Below are 18,389 nucleotides of genomic sequence, written 5' to 3'. Positions count from 1 at the left end.
ATAAGAGCAATAAACACTAACAGTTTATTACAGGTGGGCTTCCCTTCCCCATCAGCTTTTTAGAGCTACTGAGCTGCTGTGAAGATCTATTGAAGTCATGCTGTGTAGGGGTATAAAACAGCTACAAAAGGATTTGCCTATCTTATACAGGGTTTACTGTTAATTAGCTCTTACATACATACACAGCACATAAAACAGCTTTTATTGTTTAAGAAGCGATGATTCGTTGAGAGAATGTCCTTTGTTGATATAAAGAAAGTATTAGGATTGTAATTTGAGTTAACACCTACGCATCGCTTTATGCAGCCACTTGATAACGGTGGGCCTGGCTAATTAGTTTCCGTTAGTTAAAAGGGAACGCCAATGAAATTTACTTAGGACATAAATCAATAGAGACGTCACCTGCCTCCGACCAACACACTAAGGTGTTATTTTTCTTTTCCATATCCACCACAGGCTTCTGACCGCACCTTCAGATTTACAATCTCTCATGCACCAGAAAAAACAAACATCGCTCCTCCTTTGATGATCTCTAAGTTGAATAAATCACGGGGTGGGGGATGAATATGTTTAAAAAAAATCATACTTGAAGTCAAAACCTTAGGCCACAGCCTAGCCTGAAAAGCTGATTTAGCTCAGAGTACAAGCTCTTGTCTCCCCCACAGCCCCCATGCAGGGAGGAAGGGAGGAGGAGGCAAAGAGAAAAAAGGTAAACCTGACGGCAGCCAAAGACCTCCCGCTTCTCCCATGAGCTCTGAAAGCTTTTGTTGGTCAAGATGACATTTATTCCTTCAGAGTTTGAACTGTCTGACAGTTAAGAAAATGGTCCGAGTCTTCACGAGGGTAAACAACGTATTGAAAATACGCTTGGATTCTCATGCAGAAAAACAGGACATGCATGTTTAGCGATCTGACCAGCAGCCCATCATTTGAAACATCTATTAAGTGGTCTAGGGAAAAGTAAAATGGCCTGAATGATGCAGAGCTGGAAACAGGGAAATAAAACAGTTTCTACCATCATATTAGACGGTACTGTAYTAAAGTGAAGGGGCTAAAAATCAAAACCAAACCAAAAAGGGAGGAAGTTATTCAATACCAAAAGCAAGGACCTTTTCCGCAGAACGTACAGCAACAAACACATGCAGAAAAAACGTTTGAAGTTTCATCGGAAATTTGGAAAACAAGCCGTGTGTCGCACATCTGATCCCTCTTTATTAAACAYGACAGTAAAAATTTCCCTACTATCCTAGTAGACTCTTGCAAAAGTCCTCAAGCAACAAGATCATAGCAACAACTATTTGCAAACTGCAAGACTGCAAAGAAAAACACAGGTATGAAGATGGAAACAGATGAAGGAGATGAGATGTGTCATTTGTTTGCAGTCAGAGCTCTTCTCTCATTATCAGCTGCTTGTATAGCACAGAGACTTGCCCTTCAACTCAATGCTAATTCAAGTCAATGGAAGAAATTCAAGTCAACAGAGAACAACTAATTTCTTAAGGTGGTCTGTAGCCCTACAGAGGAACATGTAGAAGGTTCCACCTAAAGTGGAACCATTTTGATTTACATCCCTATCATAAACAAAAAGTATCAATTTTGCCAGTGCAGTTTTGCCCCAAAGGTACCATTTTCACCAAAAATGCACCGTTTTACAAATCTAATACATACAGAAGTATGAAAGCACCAGGTTTCCTTCTTTGGTTTCAAAGTGAAAGAATACACACATACAAGTATTTTATTGCATATGCAGTGCAGCAATTTTCTTTAAAAATGTTCAGCCAAATAGAACCAAAAAATGCCATCCAATCTAAAAGGAAATATTTGAGGGTCAATTCACTCACACTGAATGGAGCAGAAAATGCCTTGAGTAGAGTAAAACATTCACTTTACTTTTCACCTCCCTGATAGTTAGCTTTACCACCTTGATGACAGATTACCGATTCAAGGAGACAAATGTTATGACGTACACAAAATTAAACAAAAATAAGCATCGCCTGCTAACGCATGACTTACGCCTCGCACTAAAAACACAGCTTCTCGCCACTGTATCCTCACATTCGAGGTCCCACACCTCTAATTTCACTTTTGCTTTTTAAGTGTAGCGCCCAAACTAACATCTACTGCGTTTAACAGGAGACTWTCCATTGACTTTGTGGGTATTAGGCAGTACCCACAGAGACTTGCATATTATCTGAACATTTGCAATGCAAAGTTAAGCTTCGCAGTTCTACCAGCTGAGCTGAACAATCAACAAGTCTGCATGGCTTTTGTACTAACAGGGGAAGCTAGAATGAGCAGCTTGTAACAGGCTGCAAATTCTGTAACAGAGCTATCCTACTGCATGCCAAGAAGTCACGCTAGTACGCTGCTCTTAATGTTCCTTCCAAAACTGATTAAAAATCTAAGTGATGAAATACAYGCTATGTTAAAATTGATCTCTAAAACAAAGAACTTCATTACGTCCTTCATTTTCAGTAGTTTTAGTAAACTCCTTAAACTTACGCAAATAACACATCTTCAACGTTTTTTGCTTAGAAGTTGATGGAGACCTTTAAAATTGATTGCGGGTTTTGAGCATCTCCATTTGGATGAGCACATCTGAAAATGAGTCTCTCATAAAACTATCTCAAACCAGATATCCCAAAATGGAAAGATTCCAAAAACATTCGAATTTGAAAAACTCCGTCTTTTTCCGTTGCCTAATCATTCGGCTATGAAGTCAAGTCAAAACAGTTACCAGTTTTATGAAACAAATATACCACCTTGTAGCATTTCTAGAGTATCTAAACATGCTCTCCCTCAACAGCTAGAAAGCTAGGATCTTCACATTAGGTACATAACTAGAAAGTAAAGATCATTTTTTTTAAAAAAAAAAAACCTTCAAATCTGAACTTTAAGCATATTCACTTCTATGCCAAAAAAAAAAAAAAAAGTAAAATGTTCAATGAAATGACACTGATAGAAAGGATACATTTCTCATCCAGTTCTAGCTCATGACAGTAACCCCACAGCCTGGAAGTCATACTAACCAGTTTGAACTCAAAAATAACAAAATCAATAGCAATGAAAGGCTTTCACAAAAGTGAATACAGTGTAACTAGAAAGTTTCGGGATTCCTCCTATAGAAATTTGGTCTGGTCATCATAATTGAAAAACAGAACTGCTGTAAGGTTACTATGTTTTTTAAAACAAAAAATAAAATATTATCAGATGGAGTGTTGTGTGAATTTAAGAAATTCATTTTTTGTTGAAACATTTACACRTTTTTTGTGGAAAAAAGTAAAACAAAAAATTTCATTTTAAGTTCTGTCTTATAAAAACCCCTAACAAATTGAAAAAAATGTAAATTTAACTAGAATTTTTCCTTGTGTTTACCTTCAAAAAAATTCCATCGAGAGAGGGTTTTTTTTGCAGGGAGTTTCAGAATCAAATCATTTTGTTTGCCTTAATCTCAGCAAAAAACATATGGCATTTTCCAATCAGCCCAAACGCACTGATTATCTTCACCGACTTTCAAATGGTGAATTTGTATGTTCAGAGGCACAGCTTAATGTTAATGTTATTCTCCCCACGACTTGCATTTCTGGCCAAACTGGATAGTATAACGTTCCTATGGAAACTAGGAAGAATCCTGAGTACAAAAAAATGGAAAAGTGGTGGATGTTACCTAGCATGTTGTGGTAAAGTGGACTGGCGTGTCCATGGATAGTAAATGCAGTCATGACTAGCGGGACCTCTACACCTGCAGGCAATTACAGAACAAAAGACGTCATTTGCCATTCACAAGGACATGCACACGCATGCGCCCTTGTCCACACATGGAGGATGGAAGGACACACGGGGAACGACCACTCAGCAAGTACCTATCCATCAGGCCGATGCAGTCCTCAATATGTGGACCTATGCACCTGCAGCAAATCCAAATTGAAAACAGGGAGAGAAAGAGAGACATCTGTTATTTACAGATCTAAGAAGCTGGAATCCCCCCTTTGTGCCACGATCTTAAYGATAATTCCCAAGAGAGACCCAAGTTACCACAAATTATAGCCTGTGACAAAAACAAGCTTGTGATGGGAACAGTAATTGCAACACAAACAGCACTCCAAGGTTGGACAAATCTTGGCTCAAACAATACTTAAGGCAGGTTTCACCTGCATACGTGGGAAGCCTGACAATAGAGTTACTCTTTTGGGATATTGTTTGAATCATCAAACCAGTGATTACTGCACAGAAGCTGTTCATTTGCAACACTCAAGACCTCCAGGACCACAATGCAAAACTTCTTTTCTCCTGTAATTGATGTGATTGTTCATTCTGTTCTAACTCCCTAGCTGCGGTGATTGCAGGAATATTTTGGAAGCTGACTGTACTTTTATCAGGGAAACTCAAAGATGAGATGGGGGGGGCAGCAGCAGCAAAATGGTGTCTCTGCTGATTCAGGCATCTCACCCTGCCTTCCTCAGATGCTGTCAAAAATCTTCCACCTGCAAAAGCAGTAAGTGCTCACCAAAGGAAAAACAGAAATTCACTTTAAGCAGCATCACTACAGCACAACCATGTGCTAAGTGCCTGTTTGCAAAACACAGATATTTGTGGAGTTTCCTAACCCTTACGAAGAGCAGTCCACGAGGTGGTCTATGAAGCCCCCTGCATTCAAACAGAAAGTCAGTTACACTCTTTACACACAGCAGTCAAGATTCTCAGAAGCGATACGTGAAGTTAAGCTTTTAGGGGTTAAGACAGGCTGACACCGCTCAGTGCTCAACGCCCCGCTCGTCCCTCTGTAGTCATGGGGACTGCATCTTAAGGCRTCTATTTAGCTCCTGGCATCTTAAAAAAAACCAAACCACTTATTTCATTCCTTTAAGAATGATCTCAAGATCATTTTAGTGACAGGATCTTCAGCGGTAAGTCTACTGACAGATCAGATCATCTACTCTTCTAAAAGCTTAAAACTCACTTGTKCTGAGGCATTTTGAATTTAAGGTGTGAATCCCCATCTCTCTTTTAAAGTTTCCTTTTCTCAAAACCAAACTGAAAGAGGGAGACTTATGTCAAAATCTGAAGGAGTTTAAATATGCTCCCATGAGATGATCTTTCCACTTCTCCATCACTTGCCACTCATCAGCTTTTCCTGCATCTAAATTACCTATCACTTTGCCCTCATAGAACAAATTCAGAGAACTCAATTTTACTGTCTTCTCCCCTTTCCTGCCCATCAGGAATAACAGAACAATCATGCACCTCAGCTCTTGTTTGTTTACTTGGATCTTTATTTTTACAAAAAAGCTGGGACATGCAAAAACAGATTRTAAGGCTTTCCCAGTAATGATCTCCAGCAGCAAATGTGCAGACATAAAATGGATTCATTAAATGCTCAGGTGGCCAGAAAATGSATGAAGTGTAAAGCACAGATTTAAATGCAACTCGAGAAATATAATAGAGAGAATTCTTAACAGATTTTTTTGAAGTTTCAGCTGCCTCGGGCTTCAGAGGTCTAAATCCTGTCCAGCCTCAGTAATAGCCAACATTCCTTTCTTGCAGGCAGTCTCAGCATTTTGAAGAAAAACAGTTCAGTAATGATGGAGGCTGAAAAAAAAGTTGTTCAGAGCTTCTATTTCCTAGCACGTCAAGAGAAGCTGAGCTCAGACTCTAGCTATAAATAAAAAGCAGGCCCTCTTCAAACTGGAGGGCTGGGAGCCCATTACCAGTTCAGATAACTGGCAGACTAACCTAAGAGCCTATTGTCTTGGAGCCATTTCACATCGCTGCATTTATTCTCTCAGACTTTTGAGGAACAGAATATGAACCTAGGAAGAGAGCGTTGTTTGGACCTCGCCCACGTCTCAGTTGAAATACCACCGATTTTAAACCTATCATCTCCTTTAGTGGATTTCCCAGTCTGAAAGAAAATTCTGCCCAGGTGCAATTTCCAATGCTTCTAGTCACATTGYGCAGTTCCGTGCTCTTTGCTTGGCAAAGTCCTGATTTAAATGCTGTAACTTACAATATTATGCGAGTAATGGCAACAAACTCTTGGTTCTATTAACAAGCYGACTGTCACCATAAAATCACCAGTTATTTTTCCTCTGGAAATAACTGCTTCGGTTTCAGGCTTTTTGACACATGTAAGTACAGGTAAAACACAGAGTACATCACTGGTATCAATTCACCCCACGGTTCCTTCTTCTGCTTGGRGTCTGGATGCTATTTTCGTTTCCAGGTTCCCTCTGTAAAATGAGCCCATTAACATGTGTCCCCCAATTTATTAATGAGATATGCAATATTTTACAATAGTCCAATATAGCGGACACAGAAAATTACRCTGGGGGCTCACCCTCGCATTACAGATAATTATCCTCCAAAAGAAAATAAGGAGTTAACACAGTCTGAGAACCGGAGTAACAAGGATTTTTTCTGAAACGATCCTTTTCCTAACTCTCTCAAGAATAACAACTTTAGGATAGAAAGGTGGGTCCTTAATTTTTTCACAGATTTGGAGTAGCAAAGCCATTTCTAGTCAGATGATTTCACAACTCTTTTTTCCATTGGAAACAAACCAAACTGACTGTAAGATGGCTTAAATAGGTAAGCTCTGGATAAGAGAAACCCCTAGGTCTGGCAATGACCTAGTCATAAAGCTACTGCTATGGATAAGTCTAGATGATTCAAAACATYGGGTTTATTTAGAGAAGAGGAACTGCAAGCCAAGGGTGATACTCCGGAAGTTACGTGGGACTGAGGGTAGGACAAGATTTTTCAACAACAAAATAATAACCATTCTCTTATTTAGAGTTTGCTGCCACTGAACTTGCATTATCARGCCACCTAGAATTCAAAATGCCTTTCTAAAAATACACCTAAATTTTAGGGCCAAGACAGTCCTCGTGTCTTCAAATCCTTTCTGGATCACACATGTGCTGATAAGGTTCCCAYACTTCTCTGCTCTTGGCTAAGAGAAATAAAAAAGTTCTAGAGRAGAGTAATGCATTTCCTTCAAAAAAAATTCTGTGAGAAAATGCCTTTCAATGATGAGAGGAGGTGTCCAGTGGGATCTCCCATTTGTATCTTGCCTGGTGAGGAAGCGGACTGTCAAATGCTATYATATAATTAGTATTTTATTTCTGTGAAAGTGTTCCATTTTGGACAGCTCTGCAAGAAGAAGCGCCAAATGCTTTCTGAACTCTCATGAATTAAATGAGATAGCTGCCTCACGCGCCTCAGCTCCGCTCCAAACTGGCTTCAAGTAGCTGATGCTTGTCACATGGATGCAAGGCCAAGAGCACAGCTCTTGCATCCAATGAAGTCGCTCCTCGACAGTTCTCTTGGTCAATGCAAGGCCATTAACAGGGCTGAATAATGACACAACTATTAGCAGAAGTAGCCATTATACTTCAGTAGAGGAGCAGAATGGTATAATCAAACCTCACATTCCAGAGTGTTAAGCAATCATCTGCCAGCACCTCGAAGCAGCTGTGGCAAAGCGCTCTACAGGCAACACGGAGGCTGACAGGTACCTGCCTCTGCGACAGCAAAAGCTGGGGTTGACTAGGAACACAGTATGAGAACTAACAATCTATTTTAGGAAGCACCCTGATTCAGAGAGGGCAGCACTGCCACAGTGAGGTAATACCATTCTGGGAGCAGAGCTCTGCAGCAGCTCAACACTTTTTGACGAGTTCCTAAGCTGTACTCCCAGCATGTTGGTTTCATTCCRGCGACTGATCTGACAGAGAGAACAGACGTGCTAGATGGAGTACAATTATGGTCTCTCCATGCCATTCAGTGGTGGGTCAAATAGCAAGAGACACAAATACCAAGATGTTTCCCTCCATATCCTATTCTCCTGCAGAGTCCTGACTGGTGGTGGTGGGATTTAAAAACTCATTTCTCAAGGAATGATATGAAACTAGAGAATTCAGTGTTGGAAGCGAAGGAGACCGATTCCTCTTCTCTCTATAGGTACATGCAGCAAAACCCCGACAATGTTGGCAAGAAGATGGACAATACGTAAAACCCAGGCCTCCGGAGCACTCGTCACGATCACCACAGTTTACCAGAACTGCAGAGAGCGCAGCACATTCCAAAAAGCCTTTAGAAAATTCAGAAAGTTATCTATAGTCACTCAGACTTTTAGCAGGGACGAGGTGTGGGGGAAGGCTGTTGTTAGGAGGAATGACAGAAGACCTACAGATAGACCCTTTCATAAGAGGATGAGGATTTCTGTGAAAACTAGTATTTGACCGATGGCAAAAGGAGGGCTCCTCATCTGGAAGAGGATCACACTTCTGCCTATTTAATCCAAGAGAAATCTTCGCCACCTTCAGTACTAGTACCTTGTCATTTCTCTGGGGATTGCACATTATGTTACTGAAGACATTCTTTCACCTAATCAGCTGGAGCAGAGGGCTGCAGAAAGAAAAGGGAAAGTGGGAAGTTTAGGGATAAAACAGCAACAGAAACATTCAGCGTCCAGGAATGCTGCATGGCTAAGGGTTGCCAGCGAATACCGGCAAATTCGGTTACAGCTGCCTAAWGCCCTTCCTATTTGTTTATGGGCTAGAATGTTAGATTTTCACCACCAGGTGTAAAGGCCTCCCTTCTCAATTCCCTTCTGCCTTGGGAGATGAGAGCAAAGAGTTAACCTGCACAGCACAGTTACATATGAGGAACCAGAAAGYAATGCAAAATACCCTGTTCCCTTCCAGGTCCAGATGAAACACAGCTGTGCCACAGAAACTGGTAAGAGTTGGAACAGCTGCCGTAAGAGGAGGCAATGGGAAGGCCTGTTAYGTGCTGGTCTGTTTACAGGCCAGCACAAATGCAAGACACCTCTTACACATGCTGGACAGGAAAGGTATTGGCCATATTTTGGCTTATCAGATTCCATCAGAATTGGTGCTTCCACCTTCTATTACAGCCAGGACTGGAGCTTCTGGAGCAAGCTTGTCTTTTTGCATTGTTTCTTCTTCACACTTCTCCTACAGTAGCAGCATTTTTCTTATTACATAACTGATTTACAGGGTCTGAGCGGAAGACAAATCTGTAACAGATCCTGGTTGTGTCTTTGCGATCTCACTTTCATTTCCCTAATGGCTCTATTGTAATTAGATTTGCAAAACCAGCAAAAGGTCTCAATTTGAATGGCAACAGCTGTTGACATCAAGATTACATTGAATAATTTACTGGTTTAATTTTAGCTGCTAAACAATAAAAGCCTCTTGTGGAAGATTATTTCACTGGCTGAAGTTTTCTTTGTTTTTCCCCAGGCTGCCTCTCCCTTTCTTTGTATGCCAGACATAACCAATTGTCTTGCCAAAAGGACCTTTCTAACTCATGTGTTCCACGCAAAGCAATAGCTGTGTATTTGACTACTGTTATTTTGTTGCATGAGTTCTTAACTCTRAGCCAGATACAATGGTCTGTGTATTTTCAAATGCAACAGGTGATTTGGGGTAACCGATGCTCAGATTCRGATTCCTGCATAAACTCTGATTTCAGACAAACCCTTTGCATCAGTTCTTAACTGTAAAAAGGGAGCAGTAACCCTTTTTAGTCTCCCAGAATCGCCGCAGGGGGGAGTCCATCAAAAGCAGGGAGCAAGGATAAGAATTCTGTCAACAAATACTAAATAAAGTCATTGCACAGGCCAACATTCACACAAACGTCAATAGCAACAATTGATACAAACCAGTGCTAGCTAGAAAGAAATCTAAAAGCACTGCCGTATGCTTTTTAAAAGAGGTATAAGGTTTTTTTCCGAAAAGCTGCTGGACATTCATGACTGGAACCTGAACRTAACGACAGATCTGGAAATGAAAAGTTACATTACTGCTGCCTGCACACACACYATTTTCCAGAATGAGGCAAATGCCTTACCAAGCCAAACTGTATCTAAATCATGACATGCTATAACAGTAACTAGAATGGCTCAGTTCACAGAATTTGCACTTACCCTTGGGTGCAGTTTGGATGACAAGGATGGCACTCACGGTCCTCATCAGCATATTTGAAAATGAAGCTGTTTGCCCCCTGCAAGCCATCAGGACATTTTTCCACACAATTTGGACCATCCTTAAAATGGAAGCACTTTGTGCAGTGGTCGGGTCCCTGGAGAGCACGGAAGAAACGCGGCACATTCAAATTACTCTGCCTTTTACTGTTGCACTAAAACTGCAGGTCCCAGACTGACAAAACAGTCTGCAACRGCATCTCCTTCCCAAACAACGATGAGTTAGCCAAGAAGCTCTGGCTACTGTTAACCAGAGGCCCACGTGTAAATCCCTGCTGTATTTGGCCATAAAGTTACTCTGTAGAGAGCARCTCCAAATGCTAAATATGTTTCTTCATATTATTTGGTACGGTTATCGCAATGGACTTGCCCACTTTAATCTGAGAAATTTCTTTCAACRCTGTTCAATATTGAACCATATTTGCAAAGCAACTGCAGTGGCCTCTCAGGGGGACTCACTAGCTCCTGCACCCCAGAATTATTTTGTACYGCATTTTGCCTGTGGTTTCCGGCCACAACAATACTGAAGAACAACAGGATTTCCTTCTTAATGCACATGGAGATGAGGCTGCTAAGAACTATAAATCAAGGCCCCTGGAGAATTTAGAAGTAAAATTTAAAAGGTGTGGTGATAAAAGCCAGTGGAGCCAACCAAATCGGGTGCCGGACAAAGCTCTATGAGCCCTGCTACAAATCCAAATTTCCCTCATGGGCTGAAAACTTGCAACTTTAGCTTCTTGCCTCATGGGCCATTGCAGAGAACACAAAAAAAGATGATGAGAATGACTGACTGTATTTTTTTTTTTTTTTAATGCAGCACGTAAATCACAGAAATAAGGAAAGAAATTACAGGTCAAATTGTCTCACTGATAAAGAGCTCAATACAACTCATCATTGCTCAAGACATTTTCCRCTTTTTATCTTGGCAATATACAAAAGACCAAGAGAGTTGACTTCTCTCTGTCCCACAAAAGAGCAACAATCTGTGAAACAAAAGTCATCGGCCATTATGAAGGCGACAGCCATAGTTAACTGATTTTAGGATTCAAGCAAGAAATTCCAYATCAAAAGAGACTAAAAAGCTAATCTAAGTGGGAAAAAAACCCTAATTGCTCAAGGTTGCTGAGAGATTGAGACAAATCCCCACACTTTGTGGGAAAAAGGTAACTGAAATTGYAGGAGAATAGGATTGAATTGAGTATTATGAGTAAAAGCAAAGATAAAAGAGGTCACYTGAAGCACAGCTGAATACTATCTGTTTTTTAAAAATGAAAGATAAAAGCAGTTAAAGCAATACTGGATGTTGCACGCATACAGGAAGTAAACAATTTTGTCCATCTGCACCAGTAAGGCATTAAGACAACTCAGATAACAAAAGGATACCACTTTTAAAATCAATTTGTTAAGGAATGTGATCCAGGGGAGTTTACTTTTAGCAGCAGTTGAACAGAATTTTGCTCCCCCTCCCCCCAAATATATACATTTTCTGGTTTTGTCAACATTATCTTTCAATACCACTCTAACCTCGTAAATAGAGAATACCTGTGCTTCAGCACACTTCAGCAACCTTAACTCAGCCCATAACATAGCAAATGTTGTTCTTACCGGCCCATAGCATGTGATCATATTATCTTCCATCTTTTCACACTGGGGATCACACTCCACACAGACGGAACCATTTGCAAACTCTCGAAACTCTCTAGGAAAATGTTTTTCAGACAGGTTAGGAGAAAGCAAAAACTGAGACTGAAATAGCTAAGGCAACTGGCTCTTCATTTGGTGGAAATCATTTCAGCTGAGATCACTTCTTTTAATGGCATTGTGCTAYTCTACACCAGCTGAAAACTGGGCCCCATCAGCAACATCACTCACAGGCAGGTGAAGCAGCAGACATTTTGTTTGACAATATCAAACTATGGGGATATTTTTCTCCTCGTGCTTTAAGAATTAAGGACCTCATTTACAGGAGGAAATYACTCACTTCTGTCTCTCTCTATGGAATTGTCACTCTGAGCTAAAATTCAGGAAGCCAACCGGTGCGTGTGAGACATCATCATCAGAGAGTAAAGTACTACCAAAGCACTGATAAGTTTTCTGTTTTTGTTTGTGTGAACAAAGCGTTTGTGTGAAGTCTGTGTGAACACCAGAATTTTAAAGAACCTTTTGAAGAATGAGGTTTCAAATATTTACGTATGAAACAGTAAAGTCTGAACTTAAGAAAAAAAAACCTTTAAACTGCTCATTTATTTCATGAATCTGCAAGAAACCATCACCCAGGTGAACTTTTTCACTGTAAACTGCTTAAGGGGCAGGGGGGAATCAACTTCATACTTTCATTTGTCAGCTAACCTCTGGCACAAAGTTCTGACATCTTTATGACACAATTATCCCAGCATCTTCTAGGATGAGATGAAGTCACATCTGAACAGGTCTTTCTATCTCCACTGATCAGAGAGAACCTAGATAACCAGCTCAGACCGGACACCCAAGCTCTGGGATGAATCCCATCTTGATGCATTAAACAGTAGAGCTACGTTARTATCTCCATAAAGGATGGAGGTTTCTGTTCTTGGTTAACTGATGCCCTCTGCTCCTCTACAGCCATTAGGTTCTATTGYAACAACCTAGTTGAGGAAAATCTCAGATAACTATTGCAAGAAARCTGATCCTCTTCAAGCTTTGGAGATAAAGCTTTCCTGCTGAGGACTGAAAGAGAAGACAGACACCTACCTCGATACACTGGAGCTGTTCTGAGAGATGAATGTACAGCGCTCTCAGTGAAAAAAAATACTTCTCCCCAAGCCCAGGTTACAAATACTATTCCCCAATCGATACAGTTCAGAAATCCTGACCTGACAGCCAGTCACACCATGTGAACACAGAGCCTCCTAGCAATGCTGCTGAGACGTKATTCATGTTGGAAGCAGTTAAACAATACAGAATCTCATTAATTTTGGCTCAATTTATCATGGTGCACACGAAAAAATGATTCTGGCCTGCAAATTTCGGAGCGGAAGGTGGCTTTTAAGCACATAAAACTGTATCCTGACAAGATTTTGCATGCATTCTCCAGAAAGAATTTTAGAGTATTTTCAAATACTTATGGGAGTAAAAAGGGAGTTCATTCAATAACCTGCCCATAACGGTTGCATAAATTGGCATCCGAGATAGGGAGACAGAGGAAAAAAAATAGTGATTTCATTTTCAATTAGGACTTTTAGAAGGAAAAAAAAATCATTACGTGTTTTATTCTTATTATAAAAGAAGTGCCAAGGACTTGCTATGTTGTTATATGGGAAATAAAATTCCACCCCCTTCCCTCCACAGCCGACTTATTAATTTCTTCTGCTGCAACTAACATAAGCTGTTTAGCTTTATATTTCTGTCCTAAGACAGACTCAGCCAGCTTTGTCTCTGAAGTGTATGGGTCTACCCTTCACCCCCTCATCCAACCCCTAGAAAAGATGGTACACATGCCTCAGTGGGAGCTGGAAAAGAGGGAAGAACTCAAGTTTTTTACTATTTACAGCTGTGTACAAATACATAGCATATTATAAAAATGAGAGTCAGTTTTCCAACTCTAAGGTTAGATTTAGGCATATGGTAGAAAAATCTCTGAAAAAGGACCTATCTGAAAGGACGTAACTTTATGCTACCCTGAACRGGGGTGTCAATATTCAAATAGAGTTAACAGTTTTATTTTCAGAGCTCCTCAGCTAAAACAAATTCTTCATATCTTCAGGAATGCAGAAGCTGCAACCAACTTTTGATGTTGCCTGAAACTTTAGCCACTAGAATACTTGGTAAATCGCTTTACTCAAGTTTAGAAATGTTTAAGCTTATTCCACAGCAGATTTTACTCCAAACCAGTAACACTGCCAATGAAACAAGAAATTGCTTAATGTAAGAACAAGGTAACTTACTCATTTAARTTTGAACAACATAATCACCATCTTTAACGAAAAGTGCAAGAGGAGGAACTTACCCATCATACAGGTTACAAGAGTTTATGCAGGTCCTCCCCCTGATGAAGCGCTTGCAGGAGAGACACTGGTCTGGCCCTGGCCCCCAACAGCCATCACTTGAGCATAACTCATTACACACCATTCCATCAGCAGCTGCAGACAGAGAGGACACTGTCATTAAAGTAGGCAGTCCTCCAAAATCCAGASGGAAAACATTTTATCCAGCACCCAAAATGGAAGGCACTTCTCTCAAAATAAATGACAACAAATTCCCTCATAAGTCAAGAGCTAACTCTTTCTTGCACACAGATTTAGATTCCAATAATGAACATTTGCATTATTCCTCTAATCTTCTCATTCTTGTGGAGGGTTACGGGCCTCCAACCTTGGCGGCCTTGAAGATGTTACAGAATTTCAGGCTCCGTGAGCCAAACACGTCCTCTAACCTCACCACTGTTCCTCTGGAGCAGCAAATCTTTCTTTTAYGCTTCCTGATGAACTCTATTCTCAAATCAGGCTGAGAATAAAATTACCAAAATTATTCAGCACTGAAACCTTAACAATAAAGCACTGATTATGGAAGAAAAAATAGAGGAATTTCATCACTGTGAGAGTGACAGAGCACYGGAACAGGTTGCCCAGAGAGGTTGTGGAGTCTCCTTCTCTGGAGACAGCCAAAGCCCACCTGGCTGCAACCCTGTCTAACATGCTCTAGGTGACTCTGCTTGAGCAGGGTGGTTGGACTAGATGATCTCCAGAGGTCCCTTCCACCCTTACCAATTCTATGATCCTATGAACATCAAGTGTTACCAAGAAGTCCACTGATCCTATGAACATCAAGTGTTACCAAGAAGTCCACTATACATATAAAACATCATCAGAAAAACAATGCTCAGAATTTCAGCTTGCCTTGTTTGAAACAAGCTATTTTGCAATTGGTAGAAATTATTCTAGAGAGCAGGTTAAAGGACACATGGATATGTACAGTGTATCACAGAAAAAGAAGCATGACAYTGGTAACTGGAAGTCATGCCTCATAAAGCAGAAAACAAGTTCTGTGAAGCAACCACATGGACAGGGAGATCTGTTTAATACAAGGTGCTTTAGGTCGAATCCTGCAGATGAGAAGAAGGTAAAAAACCCAACCCCCCGAGGCTTACTTTACATAGAGAATAAYGGGCTCTGAGGTAACCTCTACAGCTCTAGAACAAAACCTCAGGATTAACATCAACAGTTTTATGAAATGCYAGGTCAACATGCAGTCATCAGAAAAGCTAACCAAATGCAGCTACTTTCTAGAAATAGTATAGAGAAAAAAAAGAGAATAATCATCATACCACTACAGAAATACGCTGTGCCCCCACATTTTGAGTACTACATGCAGTTCTGGTCTGTTCCTTTCGGAAAGCATAGAGTAGAATGAGAAAAAGGTTTAGAAGAGTTTAACAGGTTTAATCAAACTATGGAATGGCTTTCTACGCCAAGAGTATACAAACTAGCAGCCCTAGAAATGGGTGAGGAACAACATGACAAAGATCTCTAAAACCACGAATGGCAGGAAGATACACATGAAAAGAACTATGTGTTGATCTTTTCCAAGTCCCTTGTGGGCGTTCAAAGATGCAGAAACCCGAGAGGGTTCACATCTGAGATTTGTTTCATTCAAAGCATAGCTTTAGGTGTAGAATTTCTTGACATGGTAATTGCCAGAAATTTACAAGATATGAAACAGTAATTGGCCAAGGTCATGGAACAGCTAGTAAATTAAAACACAAAACACTACCTCTGAACCAGTGGCAGTATGAAACGAAACTTACAGATGATGGGAGAAAGTTGAATAACATTATCAACACTTACAGTGACTTTTTAATTTTTAATTACAAAAGCACTTAAACACTATTAACTACACAAAATAAAAAATAGTCTCTGTCTCAAAACCAAAACYGAATTTAAATAAACAAAATGAACAGAATGACAGAAAGGTTGYTTCAGCCAACACATTAACTGTAGAATCTTCTTATATAAATCCTTCACAACAAAGATCTAAATAGAACCATAAAAAAAAAAAAAAAGCTTCAGGTGGGACAGATGGGAAAATGAGCAACGAACAAAAGGAAACAAACGTTCTGTCTCCAGCATTTCAAGAATCATAGAATCGTAAGGTTGGAAGGGACCTCTGGAGATCATCTAGTCCAGCCGTCAGCGTAGCCCCGTACGTGGATTGAACCCGCGACCTCAGCATCAGCAGCACCACGCTCTAACCAAATGGGCTAAAACTGCCCCCCAAAGCCCAGCTATTCTGATTCAATCAAGACCTGGCACCTTAAAAGGCTAGCTCTCTTAAACTTGAATTCACCTTTGCACTATTTCAAACATTTTATCTGACTGGGATTAATCCACCTGGAAACAACCTTAGAGAGGTATCAAATAATAAATTAGAAAGTATGCTTGCTGGTAGAATTCTAACGAATCCCCTCAAATTTCTTAAAATGAGCATGTCCAATCAGGAACACACGCAGCATATACYTATAAAACACCAACAGTATTTATCTGTTGCCCCTTTACCGAGGGGCAACCACAAAAAACAAGATAAATTGTATTACAATMCGCTGTAACAGTTAAAGAACATACTGAGTTCTAGTAGCAAAGAGCCACAAAGCCCTTCCAAATCATGAAAGAGTTAGCAGGAAGAGGCTTCCYGCTCTCCATAGGATGTTTTAACCCTGGTTATTCTGTGCTACAGTGTATAACACACCACATTTAATTTCTTCTGGTTGTGGAAGCATTTGTTCGATTTTAAATGTCACAAGTCACAACACCTAACACGCTACGTTAGGAACCTGCTGAATATCTGTCACAGCAGCCTACTATAGAGCAGAGCACACTGCTTCATACACTGATTCTCCAACTGCTCCTTAACCACCTCTTTTCATCACACAGCACTGTTTGATGTCTGCACGTTTGTTTGTCAAACACTGCTTTCTGATCTGTATGGCACATTGGGCTCGTGTCCTCTTCTGTTCGTTACAAGGCAACTTCTGCACCTTTCTCCTGGAAGACATTCACGCCACGATGGCKAGGGGCTTTCCTTTGATAAGCACTGCTTATCCTCTCCTTCCTCCCACTGCCATCCCACTTTTTGACCACTGAATCTATTACACAGCACTTCTCAGGGAAGGAAAAAAAAAAAAAAAAAACACAACTGCATGCAGGGCACATTTAAAGGCTTCCCCTTTCCAGCCCACATAACAAGGAGGACAAGAAAGCATTCAAAAGCATCTTAGAACCATAGAATCAGTAAGGCTGGAAGGGCCCTCTGGAGATCATCTAGTCCAACCTCCCTGCTCGGCAGGGTCACCTAGAGCATGCTACACAGGGTTGCAGCCAGGTGGGCCTTGAAGATCTCCAGAGAAGGAGACTCCACAACCTCTCTGGGCAACCTGCTCCAGTGCTCCGTCACTCTGACAGGGAAGAAATTCCCCCTCACGGTCAGGCGGAACTTCCTGTGGTTCAATTTCTGCCCATTGCCTCTAGTCCTGTCACACAGGACAACTGAAGAGAGTTTGTCCCTGTCCCCTTGACACCCTCCCTTCAGGTACTTAGACACCTTGATAAGATCCCCCCTCAGTCTTCTCTCCCCCAGGCTGAAGAGGCCCAGCTCTCATAGTCGTTCCTCATAGGGCAGGTGCTCCAGCCCTCTGATCATCTTTGAAGCCCTATGCTGCACTCCCTCCAGTAGCTCCATGTCTCTCTTGTACTGGGGAGCCCAGCACTGGACACAGTCCTTGAGATGAGGCCTCCCCAGGGCTGAGTAGAGGGGCAGGATCACCTCACTCGTCCTGCTGGCAACACTCTTCCTAATGCACCCCAGGAGACCACTGGCCTTGGCCACAAGGGCACATTGCTGCCTCATGGTCAATCTGTCCTCCACCAGCACTCCCAGGTCCTTCTCTGCAGAGCTGCTCTCCAGCAGGTCAGCCCCCAGCTTGTACTGGTGCCTACGGTTACTTCTCCCTAGGTGCAGGACTCCGCATTTGCCCTTGAACCTCATGAGGTTCCTCTCTGCCCAGCTCTCCAGCCTGTGCAGGTCTCTCTGAATAGCAGCACAGCCTTCTGTTGCATCAGCCATGATCTTCCTTTTCCATTTTTTTTGCCTCAAAGCACAAGTCAGCTACAGCCAAACATAATAATTTAAGAATAATTCCAGGTGGCCATTTAATTTCTGTTTGAATGCAGCAATTCTCACAGATTCCAGCACAGCAACTAAAGGCCTGAGTTTTTTTTACAATACCATTACATAAAAATGTCTCATTCTCTTCCCATGAAGCATACTGTAAATCAGAAGTCATTCTGCTGAGATCCAGGAAGGAACCACATCACACAAAGCCAGTGAGCTGAGATGAAACACAAAA

The 18,389-nt window shown here is 41.2% G+C and overlaps 1 protein-coding gene across 1 annotated transcript in view; it reads right to left on the bottom strand.

Annotated features, from left to right (window-relative positions):
• The window catches only part of ERBB4 (erb-b2 receptor tyrosine kinase 4), a 300,889-nt gene that overhangs the window by 138,353 nt on the left and 144,147 nt on the right, over window positions 1-18,389 (bottom strand). The window contains exons 13-16 of the mRNA XM_085299544.1: window positions 13,998-14,130; window positions 11,618-11,711; window positions 9,956-10,110; window positions 3,668-3,742 (exon numbers count right to left, since the gene is read on the bottom strand). Of these exons, the coding sequence (XP_085155670.1) occupies window positions 3,668-3,742; window positions 9,956-10,110; window positions 11,618-11,711; window positions 13,998-14,130 (457 nt within the window). The remainder of the gene's footprint in view (window positions 1-3,667; window positions 3,743-9,955; window positions 10,111-11,617; window positions 11,712-13,997; window positions 14,131-18,389) is intronic.

Source organism: Rhea americana, unplaced genomic scaffold, assembly GCF_003343005.1.
Source record: "Rhea americana isolate MKP2758 unplaced genomic scaffold, rheAme1 scaffold_15, whole genome shotgun sequence".
Lineage (NCBI taxonomy): Eukaryota > Metazoa > Chordata > Aves > Rheiformes > Rheidae > Rhea > Rhea americana.
The sequence above is the reverse complement of the archived record's forward strand: the minus strand, read 5'-3'. Positions and strand labels throughout refer to the sequence as shown.